Source organism: Cryptomeria japonica, chromosome 3, assembly GCF_030272615.1.
Source record: "Cryptomeria japonica chromosome 3, Sugi_1.0, whole genome shotgun sequence".
Lineage (NCBI taxonomy): Eukaryota > Viridiplantae > Streptophyta > Pinopsida > Cupressales > Cupressaceae > Cryptomeria > Cryptomeria japonica.
The window spans coordinates 299,985,187-300,003,024 of NC_081407.1; the positions used below are offsets into that span (position 1 = coordinate 299,985,187).

A 17,838-nucleotide genomic window follows, 5' to 3' on the forward strand; every position below is an offset into this window, starting at 1 on the left:
TAGGAACTATAAATGAAATCAATTAAAGACTCCCTATTTTGTATTGCATATAACTTCTATTGCTCTTCTCTTCTCTGTGGTATGATGGCTTTCCATTGCTCTTCTCTTCTGTGTAGTATGATGGCTTAACTTCTATTGCTCTTCTCTTCTTTGTGGTATGATGGCTTTCCATTGCTCTTCTCTTCTGTGTAGTATGATGGCTCTCAGATATTGCGCTGGTAACCTGCAAGCGACACAAAGATTCGAAGTTCGTGATTTAGAGGAATTGTGAGGATTGAAGAGGATCTGAAAATGAAGATTGAATGCTGAATTTATAGATTATTGGAGAGGATTGATTGAAAGGTGGAACAAATTGATCAAAAGGTGGAACTCAGGTGAGCTCACACGCTGATTGATAGTTGAACTGTTGACTTGAGGTGAAACAAAATAGATTGAATAGATTAATTGAGTTAACTGATTGAGAAAAAGCCAACTGAAGGAAGAAAAAAGAATGATTGAAGGAAATAAATAAGATGACAAAGAGAACTAGAAGATGAAAATAGAGACTGGAGAGATAAATGATTTAATTAATTAATTTAGCATGTGCTTGCATTTTAACTTAGATTTTCAATTTAATCTTTGCATGAAATTTATTCAAATAATTGAATTCATTTAAATTCAATTTAGTATTTGAACATATTTAGAACTTGACTTTGATTTTCAATTTGGATTTTGTAATCATACACATATAATTGAATTTGGAAGAAATTAGAAGAATTAATTAAATGAAATTAGAACTTACAGTTTTGGAAATAGAAGAATTAATTAGCTAATTAAATAATTTGAAGAAACTATTTAATTATTTTAGAAATAGAATTTAATTAAATAATAAAGATTATTTAATTTAAAGGATTAAATCACAATTAATTAAATAATAAATATTTAATTAATATTTAGAAAAGGGTTGAATGATTAGATGATTAGAGATAGAAATTGAAAATAGAATTAGTTTATTTAAATAATAAAGATTATTTTAATTTGGGGAATTGATCATAATTAATTAAATAATAAATATTTAATTAATATTTAGAAGATGGTTAAAATGATTAAATGATGATAGAATAGGAAATAAAATAATTAGTAAAATGATGAGAAAATATGAAATTAGAAGAATAAGATTAATTAACTTAATTAAATAATTATTTAATCAATTAGAGAAATAATTAATACATGATCAATGATACCTTTTTAGGTGTCTACAATATATATTGTTGAGTTCTTTGATTATGTGAGCACGTTGTTTGATTCTCATCTTAGAGAGTAGTTTTATTATGGTGCCATGGATAGCTTATTTACACTTTCAGTGGGAGCTTTTGACAATGATGATGTGGCTGTGTAAGATTGATTCTTGATCGTTTGTTGATGGCTTTGTATATTCTTACTTAAAGATCTTAATTTACATGATGATTATTGACATTTTAATTGTATGTGTGTAAATGTATTTAAGATATCTACACTAATTATTTAAATTATACACTATTTTCATAAAATTAAATAGCTTACTTTTAAAAATATTTTTCATCATTATGTAAAATAAATTATTCATACTTTAAATTTTATTTTATTAAAATTAATCATTTGATTATTGTAACTATTCTCATTAAATAAAACAATATTATTAAACAAAACAAATTTCTATCATTACAATTTTTCAAAGACAAATAACGCTCGTTTATCTCTTGGCGTTTAATAGCTAAAAGCTAGCCCTCATATAAATTTAAGACAAAATTATCTATGGACATAAAAATTTTAAAAAAAAGGCGAACAAAGCCTAGACTTAGATCTCCTTCAAGTATAACATTTGTCTCCTGCCTTGTCTTCCAAGAAAGTATAAACGTATACCATTCGTATCCAACATCTAGTACGCATACGATTAATATACGTTTCATAAAATGACATTCATCGAGGGTTTTTGAAGGGTTTTGCAAACAATATCAGGAAAAACCTAGTGCGCAAGCCTGCCTACCAGGGCCATTCAAGAACCAGAGACCTACAAAACAGTATTTTGCGAGCTAAATTGTGAGACAAGTGCGTTCGGGAAATTACAATGAACAATTTTTTAAAACTGAGAGCTGCAAGTTTTGGTCAAAACTCAATCATTTTGGCCCTGGGAAGCTCGAGTTCCGCCAAATTTTAAACTCAGAAAGTTTGATAGAAACAAATTCGTATTTCTAGCCACATTAGGCTTTTCCCTCATTTGGCATCCTATCTAATGCTTAAAGTGCTATCGCCTTCGACTTCTTCTTCACAGAGTCTGATAAGAAGACTCGCGTTCGGAGTTTCGAACCCATGCCTTCCTAGCAGTATTCTTCCGCGGGGCGGCAGGTCACCGTTGCTGCGGTTTTGGGAGCAGAATAACGATGTGGTTCATTTGGCGTATCGATGGCGCTGTTTTTGCTCGGATTCAGGAAAAGGCGGCGACGGTTCGGACGCCGGGGGATCGTCGGAGGGAGGTTCTTCAGGTGGGAGCGGCGGGAACGTTAAGGGAGAGGCGGCGGGTGCTGCGGTTGAAGAAGCGCCCTTGAAAGCATCTTCGTCGGCAATTGTTTCAACCAATCCACGTCCAGAGGATTATCTGACGGTTAGGTTTTCTAGGACCTTATTTTAAAATGCTGATTAAATATAGGAAAACTGTGATTTCAGCTATCAAGGCTGCAGTGCTACACTTATTCAAACTCGTGAAAGAGTCGTTAGAAACAATTGAAGTAAAAAACTTTAGGCACTCTATGGATAGATTGAAGAAGTCGAGGAATTTAAATAACGACGTTATTAATTCAGCTATCAAATTTGAATTGCTCTACTTATTTTTTATTTGACATTGGAGTTTGGAATTGTGCTTCTCGGCCTCCTGAAGTTGGAGCGCCTTTTGCGCTATTGGCTCAATTTCAACAGAGTGCTTCAATCCGTGCAGACCTCTAACTTATCTCAACTGTTTATTGAAATAAAATAAAATAAAGACCACCCATAGTTTTTTATATTTTTATGCATGAGGTATTTTAATATTAGTATTGAAAGGGATGTGTCTGTATGATGTGGACATACATTAATGCGCTAGTAAGCTCTTGATTTTGCTAATATGTTCACATGTTACATTGCTTACTTTGAAACATGCGGAAATTTTGATGAAGTTGTTTCTCTATTCGCTTAGAGAACCTTCTGTATCCCTTCTTGAACTTCTAACAAATTTATCAAATCATTCTCAGTCCTATTGGGCTGCCGAAGCGTTTATGTCATTTTACTTTCTAAATTTCCGACTAATTTATTAGAATTTTGGTAGAATTCCTTGAACAATATCCTTGAGTCTGTTGGTAGATTTTGTACAGAATTTTGTGATCTGTATCCCTTGGGATAGACATGCCCACAAGCTTCAACTCAATTTTAGAATAGGGGTCAAGTACAAAGCTCTTGTCAAGAGCTTTTTTATCTCACAACCTTCTGCTACTTATTGATCACTCTTAAAGCCAACTGAAAGGACATGCTCTGACTTGGGATTTGATATCAATTGTTATCTGGCATGAATGTTCCTGGGGGTCATTAATTCTAGTAGTAGAATGATGTTTAGCCTAATTGACTATTTTTCTTGTACCGCTGATATGTTGGTTTTATTTGATTAAGCATCATATAATGATTGATGCAACAAATGATGGTACACTATCAAGTCAAGTTTAATGTGTTGTCTGTCTTATGAATCATCTCGTCGATCTATATGTTAGTGTTATTTGATTAAGCATGTAATGTCCCTTTCTTGGGTCACCTTATACTTTGCCCTAAATTCACAAATCCAAAACAAAACAAAGAGCATAATATAGTTAATGATATAATCCTTACCCAAGAATAAGATGGAGATATGTCTGCTTTGGAAATCTACAACCGAGTTAGATAATAATGTAGATATAATTCATGAGATACATCCATTTCTAGGGTTAAGAAATTTATATATTTATAAAACATTACAAATCTAAAAGGTTATGTGGGGGTTCAACCATAATGAGGGTTGAGATGGGAGACATGATAAGGTGCCCTAAATATCCCCTAGCCTAGGCCCATGGGTAGAAACTCTGTCCCTCTTGGCCTTATGTGGTCCTTAATCATCTTCATGAGGTGCTGTACCTAGTGAGGCCTGTATGCTGTTCCCCTCTATCATGCATCTTTCTCTCCTTTTATGATTGAGGATCCCCTCTAGTTCGCCTCAACAATTGATCAATATAGGGTTCATAGGGGAGACTACAGCAAGGTGCCCTTAAAATGACCATCTACCCTAGGTCCAAGAGTGGAAACTCTGTCCCCCTTGGCCTCATGTGGTCCTTAACCATCTTCAGGAGGTGGTGTACCTAGTGAGGGATCCACAGACGTTCCCTCTCCTTGCACTTCCTTCCTCACCCTATCATGATCGATTATTGCAGTAGAGAATCATATAATTGTTCATATATTATTAAATGCATATATGTATATGTATATGTATACACACACATATATATTCCACAAGGAACCGATATGTTACTATTCAGATCGGTCTGCTGCGAATGAGTGCTTCTGCTGTAGTTTGGTGTCTTCTTATACTCCTCCATCGGAGTGGAGAGTTGTGACCTTCCATAAAGATGTGGCTCCTGGAATGGGCAGTGTCCATTCCTTGCAAATCGCACGATTCTTCATGCAGTTTTGCTCCTTAAATAATTTATTGTTTCCTAACTAATCATTCTGTTATACAGGAAGCAGCTATTGCCAAATGGGGAAAGGGTTGATCAAACAATGTGTCTTATTGCCTTCGATCCACAGAAATTTGACTGCTGTTAACAAGCGATTGTTTCTATTTGCCATGAAATTTTGAAGTCTTACTTCATAAGACAATTCCAATCTTGCAATCTGCTTTTTCATTCGCTACTTGTATCTGGTCATGACAAAGCATTATTAAATGATCGATGCAACAGATGATTCTACACTATCAAGTCAAAAGTAATTTGCCTCTTATGAATCATCTGGTTATATAAGAATACCATGTCAATTTAATGTTACCATTGTCTTTCATGGTAAGACATTTATAGTTGTTTGCATGAGGCCTTATCTGGATTGATTATCAAATGCTAAAACCAATGGGACAATCATTAGCATTTTTCTGAATTTTAAATCATGTGTGATCAAATAGTTTCTCTGTAAAAATGTAAATATGACTTAGAGTTATTCACAAGCATTTCAACTGAAGGAGAGTAAGAACTAACTTCATCACAATTGGATTTCTACTTGAAGAATGGCATATGCATGCACAACATTGATTTTTTGACTAAATGCCTATTGCCAAGATACTTTGAACCTGGGCTTTAAACCCTCTCAAAAGGTGTAGGTTGTGTCTCTGTGTATGTGGATAGAAGAATTGCTTTTAAAATTACGTTTTTAGCACACAATCATTTTTTCTAGCAGGTAAATCTTTGAGTGACAGCTAGAAGATAATAATTGCATTTCTAATATTTATTTTGAGATTTTGAAAGACAGTTGTACATTCTGATAGTAACAAACAGAGCTCTGTCATTAGCCTGATCATGAGAGGATTTCTGATTTATTGACTATTGATTTGGTCAATTCTTTTGGTTTGCTTATATATCTATCTTTATTTCTACATAAACTTTGACATCATGTTTGTATTAATTATTGACCTCATGTTTTCTAGTGTAATTGTTTTAAATGTGGAGAATTGCTTAACCACCGTTCCATCAGCTGTTCTTTTTCTTTTTCAGTTTTAAAGCATTTGAATACACAACTTTTGTTTTCATGCTTCCATTTTTGAGATATTAATTTGTAATGTCCCCTACTTGATCTATTTCAATATAATAAAATTCATTGATATTCTTCAATTAGTTATTAACAAGTTCTTATTTATTTTCCCTACTAGATTATTAATTTCATTATTTATAGTTTTTAATATAGATATCAAACCTTGCCACTATTTCAGTTTTAAGGGAGAAGGGTCTATGTATGTTACCAAAGCTCTTAGAGACCAAATACAATAGGTTCCCTCAAAGTTTACCGATCCAAGCCCTTACCTATCTTGGGTCTATGCCCTCAAGGCTTGTGGGTTGCTGATCCCCACCCTATCTTGGGACTTAACGTATTGCTTGGATTTAGACTGCCCCTCTTTGGAACATCTAATTCCCATCTTCTTAAATACTGACAGTAATAACATGATTTATACTATAAGTATACTAATTTCTTATGCATTATGAATATATATGAAATTAAGTATGACTGTCATACATATTACAATCCATACTAATATTACTATTAATTCTGCATAAGAACATTATCAGGTTTCATATATTAAACATACATACTCAGCTCATCCCCATGCATACCACCAAGGACAAAGATATTACTGCCTGTAACTTAATAAGAGTTCTGATCTTATCAATCCATGGTGATGTTATTGGATGCTTTAGTTCCTTTCCTTTATATCTCTCAATGTGAGGGAGAGGTCACACCTCTTCATCATGCATGCCCTTTGGCAAGGGACACACCCTTTCACCATTAGCACCTTTTGAAAGAGTGCAACTCTTCATTATTTCTGCTCTTTGAAAGGGACACAACCTTTCATAATCAGATCTGCACTTCTTATTTAAATCAGATTTGCACTCTCATTTTTCAAATTCTTCCCCCCTCAAATGAGTTTCTTTTCTCCCTTTTATATCTCACATTTGAGGGAGTCGCAACTTATCATTTCATGCCTTTTGACCTTTCATTAGCTTTAATCAAATTTTAATTATATTAATTACACTCTTTTATATTTTAATTATAATTTTTTATATTTATTCTTTTGTATTTTAATTTTTTTATTATTTATTATTAAATTATATTTCAAAGTAGGGACATTACATGCCCTTTCAGTTTGTAAGGGAAAGACCTTTTGTTCTTAGGCTGATTGTAAGCAGAATTTATTGGTTATTTGATTTCATCAATAATTTGAAGACTTGTATGCCCATCTTCACTCCTACATAAACAATGATATCATATATGAATTACCTCACATTTCTGATGGAGTCCTTTTACTTGTGCAGGTCATTGCTTTGCCACTGCCACATAGGCCTTTGTTTCCAGGTTTCTATATGCCAATTTATGTGAAGGTATTTAACACGTACCTACTTAAAAGTTGAGCAAGAAATGTTTTTGATATATGAGAAAAATATTCGTCATTCTTCTGCAGTTGCACATTAATTTTATCATGTTTGCATTGTGGTACAGTTCTCAAAAAATGATAGAAGCTGGATAGGTGTCACTGTATAAAATATTTTTTGAATTTAAAGACATGATATATCAAACATCCTCAAGATAGAGAAGGTCCACAACACAACACTGAACTTGGCACTGTTTTCGATCCTGGAGAGAGGGAGGATGCTGACACGTCAACCTAGAAATTTGCACCCCAAAACTTCCATATTGGCATAGGAAGCAGTCAAAGGGACACTCATATATCTATGTAAACTGTCATAAGGGAATGCCTAATTTTTGTTCTGGCCAAATACGAACAACAATGAATAAAGCACAGAATAATAAAGTGGTGAACAACTTAAAAACAGGAGATGAGACTAAATGAAATATGGTTGTCAAAACTAGGGCTGATACTTTCTTATAATTCACCATAAGTTTGTTCAAAACTTAAATAGTACGTTGTGTGGAGAAGATTATGTGCTTATGGGGATGTTATCTCTTTCCTGCAACCTAGGAAGATGCATCTGTCGAAGCATGCAGATTAAGTTCAATGTTTGGAGAGCATGTAAGCTAGTAGTTGATCTTGTGAAGAATCTATATGGCTCACTGCAATAGTTTTGGAAATGCACATAAGAATAAACTCACATTGTGAATTGGAAGAAAATATAAGAACAAAGTCACCTTATATGGCTCAGCAATTACTTGGCAAGCAGAGTCAGCTTATTAAAAACTTGGGACACAGCAAAACACAACATATATAAAATCTCCAAACTTTCAAAATAGATGACAATTAGGCATAGTGAATGGCATAAACTGAGATTAAACAAAGTCAACGGAATTGAATCTTGTCTGCCTGATTCTTTTCCTGTACAAGGAATTGCATAAATCACCAAAAGTTCTTCTGGCAAAATAATCTAAAATTCGTTTTTTATATCTCCTGTTCATTTATTAATACAGCTTGTTAATAGTTTATTTTGAGTAAATTTTTTCCTCAAATAGATGATATTATGATATTGTAATGATATAGTTAAGTTTTTGCTGAACTTGGACTTATCTACAGGATCCAAAACTTTTAGCTGCATTGATAGAGAATCGTAAGAGATCTGTACCTTATGCTGGTGCTTTTTTGGTCAAAGATGAGGCTGGAAGCGACTCTCGTTTTGTGTCTGGTAGTGAAACAGAGAAAAATATATATGAATTGAAAGGGGAAGCTCTTTACAAGCGTTTGCATGAAGTTGGCACATTGGCTCAGGTATCATTATTGGAAGAGATGTTCAATTAGTAGATTTGTTAGTCTAGTCCTGACAATGGCTTTTTGCTTCTAGTGTCTATTAATTTTGCTTGTATTCATCAAATGTTCAAGATTCACAAATTTGATCGAACTTAAACAATGTGACTTCCAGCTAGATCTACTGCACCAGTTAACAACAGAGCTCATTTCTAGTGAATAATTTACCCATGCCTTATAAGAATTAAGAGTATGTTTTGTGTTTATACTGAGTTCTTCTGATGCATAACATTTGTGGTAATTTTGAACTGTTTCTAATGGCTTTCAGATCATTATGTTCTCAACAGATTACTAGTATACAAGGTGATCAAGTGGTTCTAATTGGCCACCGACGTCTGCGGATCACTGAGATGGTATAATGATTTTGACTTAGCAGCTATATGACACCTAGAATTTTATGATTTTTTCTCTTAGTGTTCCGGCCCAATACAATGTTGTATGTTAAACTGGATGAACTATACAGAAGTTTGAGATAGGGGAAAAATTTCAGATGGCTGTTTTATCTCTGCAGGTTAGTGAGGATCCCCTTACAGTTAAAGTGGACCACATTAAGGTTTGTATCTCTCTTGTTTTTTTTCATTATATATTTTTTTCTTCTAAGATCTTCGTACTTTCCACTAAAGAAATTTTGTGCTAGCTCCGAGGATATTACTTTAAATGGCAATTGTGCTGTTTTTTTCTAACCAAATGGATCAGTATTGATTGATCCTATATATTTTTATAATATTCATATCAGTATTGACATATATCCTTGTGTTTTTGGATACTGAATGAAGATAGATTCAATTTTTTCACTCATTAAAAGAATAAAAAGCCAATCAAGGTTGGCAAAAGACTACAAATTTTCTTCCTTGCCAATATGGCCTACTGTTGGACATTAAAGCTGCCTCCGACATGCACAGCTGACTCTTTACCACCCATCATGCTCCCCATCCTACTCCCCGCTCCTGAGTGTTTTTTTTCCTGCTGCTGGATTGTGTTTGGGCAGTGATATATTGGTAATTTCAATAGCTGGGTTGCATATGGCTGTTCAAAAAACTTATAAAATAGTGAAATATAAAATATTAACCATAATATGAATGGACCACAGAACAGTATAATTGATCATTCAATGTGAAATCTTAAATGATAAATCAAAATGGTGTATATATAAGATATGTTAAAAATATACTAATAGACTATAGGCAGTAGATGAACTACATGTTGTGCATTGAAAAATAAATCACCACATTACTCTTCATTGACCGCATCAACATCATCAATTTGTTTATCAAAACCATAAGCAGTACCAACAGTACCCCTATTAGCTGCAATACGTAGGTCTTGCACAGTAGCCTCGTGCCTCTCTTCTTTAGTTGACAGTAAGGAAGATTGTGTGATGGAAGTTCAAGTTGGGATGCTTTGGCACCACATCCCAATGCATCATCGACCCGTCTTTGTATTTGGTTTGCTTATGTCTTACAAGGTGCAAGCTGGAAGGTAAATACACAAAATTGTGTGCCTTCAGACTGCCAACTGCTTGCACCTAACTGAGTGGAGAAGGTAGTGCATACTCTAGTTTTGCTCAGCTGAAGAGGTACTCGTAACTTATTTAGTCAAAGTCAATACAAATTTGAAAACTTTTATCAATTTATAAAAATGTAATTAAAAGTTATAAGTAAAGGTAGAGTTAGTTAATTTAAAATACATGTTAGTTAAATAAAGTATTAACTAAAATTTAAATAAAAATAAAACATTATTTCATTAAATTAACCTTTGTGACTCCAATTTAGGAAAGCACTTGAAGAGAACTTGTGACATAAGATGATTATCACAAAGTATATGGGTCTCTTTAGATTATGTATAAATTTGTTTTCTCCACTGTAACTGGCTGCTTAACTTTCGCATTATCAAGTTGAGTGAGTGATTAGAACACTCCAGAAATATGTGCTTGTATCATCACTCCACTGACAAGCCTTGTGGATTTATAATTTTTAGCATTAGCTCGTGACTTGGACAATGTTTTGAGACCCAACCAACTAAATAGATTCTATGAATATTGGTGAAGAATTTTGAATGCTTGACCCTCTCGGCCAATTTTCCTAAAAATCACTGCCCCTATATTGCACATTGCAATTATGTCAATTAGAGACTTATTTTTACAATATTTCCATCCATCAGAAATGATAGACACCCACATTTCAGCCCAATAATCCTTAATGAGTTGCAATGAAGTATCCACATTTCTTTTTCTTAGGTAATAATGTGGTTTATAACTTTTCATATCTAAAATGTGTGTACTTTTTAGGGGTGTCTTCAATTCCCTTAAGCATTTCTTGTCAATGTGGTGATTTTTTGAGGTTGATGGAACCCCTCTGGCATTTGTATAGTGTTCAGTGAGCCCATTGGTACTTCCTCACATCTCATTTTGGAATGCCTTCTTTAGGTCTATATCATTTGTTCCTTTGTATGGAAGAAAAGTATTGTCTTTTTCTAAAGATAGTGCCATTAAAAGTAGATTTTTGCAGGCTTCAATTAAAATCTTTTAGGTACTTATTTTTTCTTTTGCTCTTTGCTATATATAAGAATTTACGTTGGGCAGCCCATGTTTCATGGCTGCTTTGCAAGATTTGGTTTCTTGGCCAGTTATCTCACTAATGGATTTTACTTGATTATATGATCATTTGTATTTGTTTTAGCAATGCCAAGTGTAACACCCTCCTCTTGGAAACTATTTTATCATTGTTGTGTGTTCCCAAAGCAATGAAAAAGTTTCAGCCTTTGAAGTCCATGCTGTAATGCCCCTTGTAGATCCTCTTGGTATTTTTGGCTATTGTTGAAAAGATTATCTGATATACTTCTTTGCACAAGGTTCCATTTTGTTTATGTTTTAAGGTTTTGCTTGGAATGGTATGATTGAGTGATGAATGTGCAAGACTTCTACAATCCTTAGGTTAGTGAGCAACCTTAGTTGATGATAATATCAACGTAACTACCTTAATGCATAGAACAGTAACTCATATAATATCCACCACTAGGAGAAGAACTTATATGATCTTAGGATATTGATCTTAGTTGAAGTATGGTAGTAGTTTGGTGGACAAGTCTAGGATGACAGATTGTAAAGTCTCATCTACACCTATGGAGAAAGGGCTGAAACTATAAGCTAATCATATTCACCCGTGGTGAATTAGTCTACATTTAGGCAACTAGTTGGCAGCCTCATCTATCTTACAACCACTAGACCTGATCTAAGTTATTTTGTGAATTACATCTCTCGCTTCGTGACAACACCTAAGGCAGAACATTGGGTTGCAGCAAAGCGTGCACCGAGATATGTGAAAGGTACACTTGATGTTGGCATTTTGTATAGCAGAAGCAAAGATCCTCGACTGATTGGTTTTACAGATTCAGATTGGGCAGGTTCTGGTAATGACAAAGAGTCTAGTTCTGAGTATGTCTTCAGACTTGGCATGAGTGCAGTCACATAGACTAGTAAGAAGCAGCAGGAAGTAGCTCTTTCCTCGACATAAGTAGAGTATTAGGGAACTATTAAAGTAGTATGTGAGGGATTTTGGTTTCGGAGGATGCTTTCTGACATGAAAATGTCTCAAGTAGGGCCTTCACCCTTGTTTTGTGACAACGAAGGGGTGCTAAAACTTGCTAAGAATCTAGTCTTTTAGGAGCGAACAAAGCACGTAGAGCATCATTGTCACTTCATTCGACAGCTTGTTGAAGATGGATCTATGATGTTGCAGTATGCTCCAACTGAGGATTAGACTGCAAACATTCTAACCAAGTCGTTGAGCCTATACAAGTTTGTAAAATTTAGGGGGGCAACTTGGTGTAGTTAGTAGAATGGCCATTAAGGGAGGATATTAAAGTAATATTGTTGATACTAGTATATAATGGTCATTTATGTACTTTAGCTAGTTTTAGTGTAGCTTTCCTTTATTTTTTTTGTCTCGATCATTTCTGTCAGTGATGAAAAACTCTGCGAGTATATGGAAAACCCGCGAGTACTCGCGAGCCCTAGTTGGCCACGAGTCACTCGCGGATATACTCGCAGACGGGTTTTATTAAAAATCGCAGCGAGTTTATCCTGCAAAAATCGCTGATAATCGCCAAAACGCGGGCAAAAAAACGGTGTGAAAATTAATACGAAAGTGTTAAAGTCGAAAAAAACCTAAAAGGGGTCAATTTTATTTCATTTCAAGCCACGACGAGAGGAAAAAAACACGACGCGATTGTAGGCACGACGCGTGAAAAAAACGCGCGACTAGGGCAAGATTGCAGACGAAAATCCAAGGGATGAAGGCTATATTGCAGGCATGATTGCAGGTTATATATCGATTTCATATACGTATTCGGTATTAATATACTGGCCCACTGGGTAATACGTTTCGGTTTGAAGGATTATATATGACATTTTTTGCAAGTTTACACTAGGCAGACCCCTGTCGTGCATCCCAAAGCGCCAAAATGTTGAGAGTCATACCGTACCGGGGCGATCTCTCAAGTACCATGAGTCCAAAAAATTATCAAAATTTGACGGATTATTTCTTCAAATCCAAGAAACATATGGTCAATCCGTTTGAACCTATGGGGTCACGTGAGGCTCCTCTACAATGGCCTATCTCTGTTTTTGATGACTCGGGGCCATTTTCAATTTGTAGCATTTTTTCACCTGCTGCAAAAAATCATTAGTTGCATGCAATGCAAAGTTGCAAGATTGGCTAGAATTGATTTGGTTCATTGTGTGCACAAACCGATGTCATGAGCGCATCTGGGTGGGTAGGTTTATGCTAGGCATGGCCCTTTTGTGCATCCCAAAGCGCTGAAACATTGAGTCATACGGTACTGGGGCGATCTCTCAAGTGCCATGAGTCCAAACAATTGTCAAAATTTGACGAATTGTTTCTTCCAATCCAAGAGACATATGGTCAATCCGTTTGAGCCTGTGGGGTCACGTGAGGCTCCTCTACAATGGCCTATCTCGGTTTTTGATGACTTGGAGCCATTTTCAATTGGTAGCATGTTTTTGCCTGCTACAAAAACCGTCAGTTGAATGCAATGCAAAGTTCCAGGATTGGCTAAAATTGATTCGGTTCGTTGTGTGCACAATCTGACGTCATGAGCATATATGGGTGGGAAATTTTATGCTATGCATGCTCCTCTCATGTATTCCAAAGTGTTGGAATGATGAGAGTCATACCGTACCGGGGCGATCTCTCAAGTGCCCTGAGTCCAAAAAATTATCAAAATTTGACAGACTGTTACTTCAAATCCAGGACACATATGGTCAATCCGTTTGAACTTGTGGGGTTGTGTAAGGCTCCTCTACAATGTCCTATCTCGGTTTTTGATGACTCGGAACCATTTTCAATTGGTAGCATTTTTTCGCCCCCTGCAAAAAATCGTCAGTTGCATGCAATGCACAGTTGCAGGATTGGCTAGAATTGGTTCGGTTCGTCGTGTGCACAAACTGACATCACGAGCACATCTGGGTGGGAATTTTTATGCTAGGCATGCCCCTGTCGTGCATCCCAAAGTGTCAGAATGTCGAGAGTCATACCCTACCAATCCAATGTAGAAGTTGCTTGACAACTTTTTTGACAATTTTTTTGACAACAGTGACAAGTTTTGCTCAAATTGTATCTAGTCTCAATCCATGACCCTTATGACCTGATAATGACTCAAATAATTCTCCATGATTATACAAGAATCAAGAATGCTTATGATTGACCAGGGACACATCACATAGTCACAAAACATTGACACACAAAATAGTCACAAAACATTATCACATATTATTCAAAAATTTGCCTCTAAATATGGTCAAATCAGCTCTTGGCTATTTGATTATATAAAAAATGTCTTACAAATCATCTCATGGGCTTTTATACAAAATCTGGCATACAATATGTGCGATTCAACTCATCGCCATTTTAATATACAAAATTTGGCATCTACATATGCAGAAATCAACTCATTGCCATTTAAATATATAAAATTATGCCCCTAAGCATGTAAAAATCAGCTCATGGGCATTTATATTTACAAAAAATGAATATAGAACAATTCGTCGATGATTTATACAAAATTCTCAAAATCATTCTACTCTGAACTGTAGAATCAATCAAGTGAGCCTTCAAGATCGACTCTAACCTGTATTGTGTCAAGTATTGCCTTGTGGTTAGATTCATGAACTTTCCATAAAATCTTGTTATGAGGTCTACCATGATACTTCATCAAATAAATATTTGTTGCAACAACAAGGTTAGAGAAATAAAGAATATGTCTGTGTGTTTCAAAGTCCTCAAACAACCAAACATCAGAATTCTTGATAGGGTATCTCTGAAGCCATGTTCCTCTCATGACAACAAACCCTATTGGGTACTCAATACCCTCTCCATCAATGATTGTGTTTGTCAATTTTCTTTTTAGCTCAACACACCAACATAAATAGTAATTTGTTCCTTCTTCATTGTTCTCTTCTGCAACAACTGCATACACATGACTGATATTTTATAAAGTGTTAATTAATACCAAAAATAAAGTATGATGTACAACAAAATGAACCAAAAAGAATACATGCAAAAAAATTAACTCAAAAAATCACCTGAATCCACTAGGTCTGATACATGGTCAAAATCCATTGATGTCTCCATCTGGCTCAATTGCAGTGCTTTGGGAATTTGATATGAATCAATGGGAACCAATGGTCTACAAGACCATTTGTCAACCCACTCTTGTGATTCACATTCTTCCCACAAACAATACATGCATGAAGAGAAAAAACATACCATCTGTCTTGTATAAATTACCAGTGAACTTGAATTTGAACTCATAGATGAGTGCATTTCACTCGATCCTGCAACTGTACAAAAATCTAGATAGTTTTCAAGGTTAGATTCAATGATCAACCAAAAATATCTATGAACCATTGACGTACCTGGATTACCTGGACCCATCGTAGACTTACACCATCGCACAATTGTTTCTGCATCTATCAACTCAACACCACCTTCGTACTTCAATTTTTCTCTAGCTAGGGCTCTTTTCACACATGCTCCTACACCATCGTGCTCTCCCTTACCATGTCCAGCCTTAGTGAAATTCCAAAAATATTGTACACCGCTTGTCATATGCATCCTTGTCAACCAATAAAACATCCTTGCATTCTTGAATTGTGCGGTGCAATTATTTGACCATATTAAGTATCGGTTGTATTGTATCCTCCTCAGTGCTATCACCTACATGCATGAATGCTATGTGTACAAAAATAGAAACTTGTGTAGAGTGATAATACATAGATTGCACTTCATTTTGAGGTTGTAGTGTATAATTTTCAATGAAATCAACGATAGAGACAATGGTACCAAGAGGAAATGTGTCCTTACATAACTTGAATTTCTCATCTAACCATCGAGCTCTATGTGTATGCATTATGTACTCATAAACTAGTTTCTCTTGAAACATTTTCATAAATTCAGCTACACATATCATTTTTCACTATAACATCTCTTCAAATCATTTCCATCTTTAAGTCCATATGTGACTTTCTTGTATTTTCTGAAAGAAACTAGTTTCGTACCAATTTCATGTGTGCTCTCCAAATGTACGTATCTTGGTAAACATTTCAAACCACCACATATAGTACAAGAACCTTCCAAACAAGGCATCTTATAATAAATGCAACCATCATGTCTATTACATAGCACAATTTAAATAAATTATCTTACCAACTTAGGAGGTGCTTGTATATTGCATTCTTGCAAAACATCGTTAGTGTGCAAAGTAGAACAAATATGATGAAAAATATCATAGTGCATGGAAAATTCAATATGCATCCTACAACAACACGTGGTGCGCACATGATTAATCTTAATATAAAAAGGTTTTGCCATTTCAAAAAATCTTTGAGAAATTCTTATTTGAGGAAACTTTTGAAGGAATCTTTCATAAAATTTAGTTTGAGTCATATCCAAATAGTGTTTGGCATGTGGCTCACAATTTGTAGACCCAATTCGCCTTCTAACAATATCTCTTTGGTTGGGTGAAACTCGTGTGTTGTCATGCCAAAAAATTTCAATTAATGTTCTTAGTGCATCAACAACAACCTTGTCTTTGCATGGTAGTCTACCTGAGAATGCCCAAAGAAAATTATTGTTAGGTTCCTCTATTTTTTCCTGCCTTTTTGATGCTTTACTTAATGTTGTACGTTTATTGAATTACTTGTTTTGATTTTGAACCAATAGCTTGATATGCATCAAATGTATTTCTCACAATAGTTCTTTCACTGTTATTAACCATAGGCATAGTCACATCCATAGGAATGGGTGAGGAATCTTCTTGAGGAAAGACATTAGTTTTATCTTTCAAAGGAAAAACTTCCTTCTCAAGAATGATAGGAATGTCAAGTTTGGGTGTTCTACGTTCACTTAGAGATAGGATCATATCTGTTTTCCACTTTTGATAAGATTTGAAAAGATGACCACTTCGTGGAGGAAGATATTGGAATTGTTTAGGCCAAAAGTAATCAAGAGGAACGCTAGAAGTTCTTTCAGCTGGTTTAAAGAGACTATGATTGACAGTAACAACTTCACCATTATGGGGAAATTTCAAACACTTGTGAATAGGAGAAGCAATAGCTTTCATGGAAGATAGCCAAGGATAGCCAAGCTTCACACGAAATTGTTCGGAAGATGGAATAATAGCAAAGTTCACATCAAGGGATTTGTTACGGACCTCAATAGGTAATGTAATAGAACCAATTGCAGGAGAAGAAAATGCATCAAACAGTTTCACAACCACATCTGTTTTGTCATAGATAACTTGATTCAATTGCAAAGTAAAAAGAAATTCTTCAGTAATGACATTAACCATACAAGAAGGATCAATAAGCACTCCACGGCAAGGTGTGTTCTTGACTTTTGCAAATATATATAAAGGACCATCAGGTGCCCTGATAGTTTCACTGGAATTAAATGTGATGGAAGGTTCTTTAGGGATTTTCTGCTGCTCTACAAAATTAATCACATTCGGAGTCATAGACATGAGATCATCAGGTGAGACAGAGGAATCAGTAGTATCAATCGCATTAGAGGTGTGAGAAGGTAATGGATCTGTGAAAATCTAAAGATTTTGGTTAGGAGGAGCTACAGATGTATTGCCTTTATCATTCACACCAGAAACAGAGATAGTATTATTATCAATCAAATCTTGAATTTTACCCTTTAAAGCAAAACATTTTTCAGTATCATGCCCAGGTTGACGATGAAATTGACAAAAAGATTTGTTATTAAAATAGGGTGAATTAATCTTTGTAGGATCAA

General features: G+C 35.0%; 1 protein-coding gene across 1 annotated transcript; it reads left to right on the plus strand.

Annotated features, from left to right (window-relative positions):
* The first annotated feature begins 1,870 nt into the window (after positions 1–1,870).
* On the plus strand, positions 1,871–9,158 carry LOC131874108 (lon protease homolog, mitochondrial-like). Its single transcript, XM_059217349.1, has 5 exons — positions 1,871–2,620; positions 7,083–7,148; positions 8,294–8,485; positions 8,809–8,874; positions 9,033–9,158. Exons 1-5 carry the CDS (start codon positions 2,252–2,254, stop codon positions 9,156–9,158), a joined length of 819 nt encoding a protein of 272 aa, XP_059073332.1. The 5' UTR covers positions 1,871–2,251.
* The last annotated feature ends 8,680 nt before the right edge of the window (positions 9,159–17,838 follow it).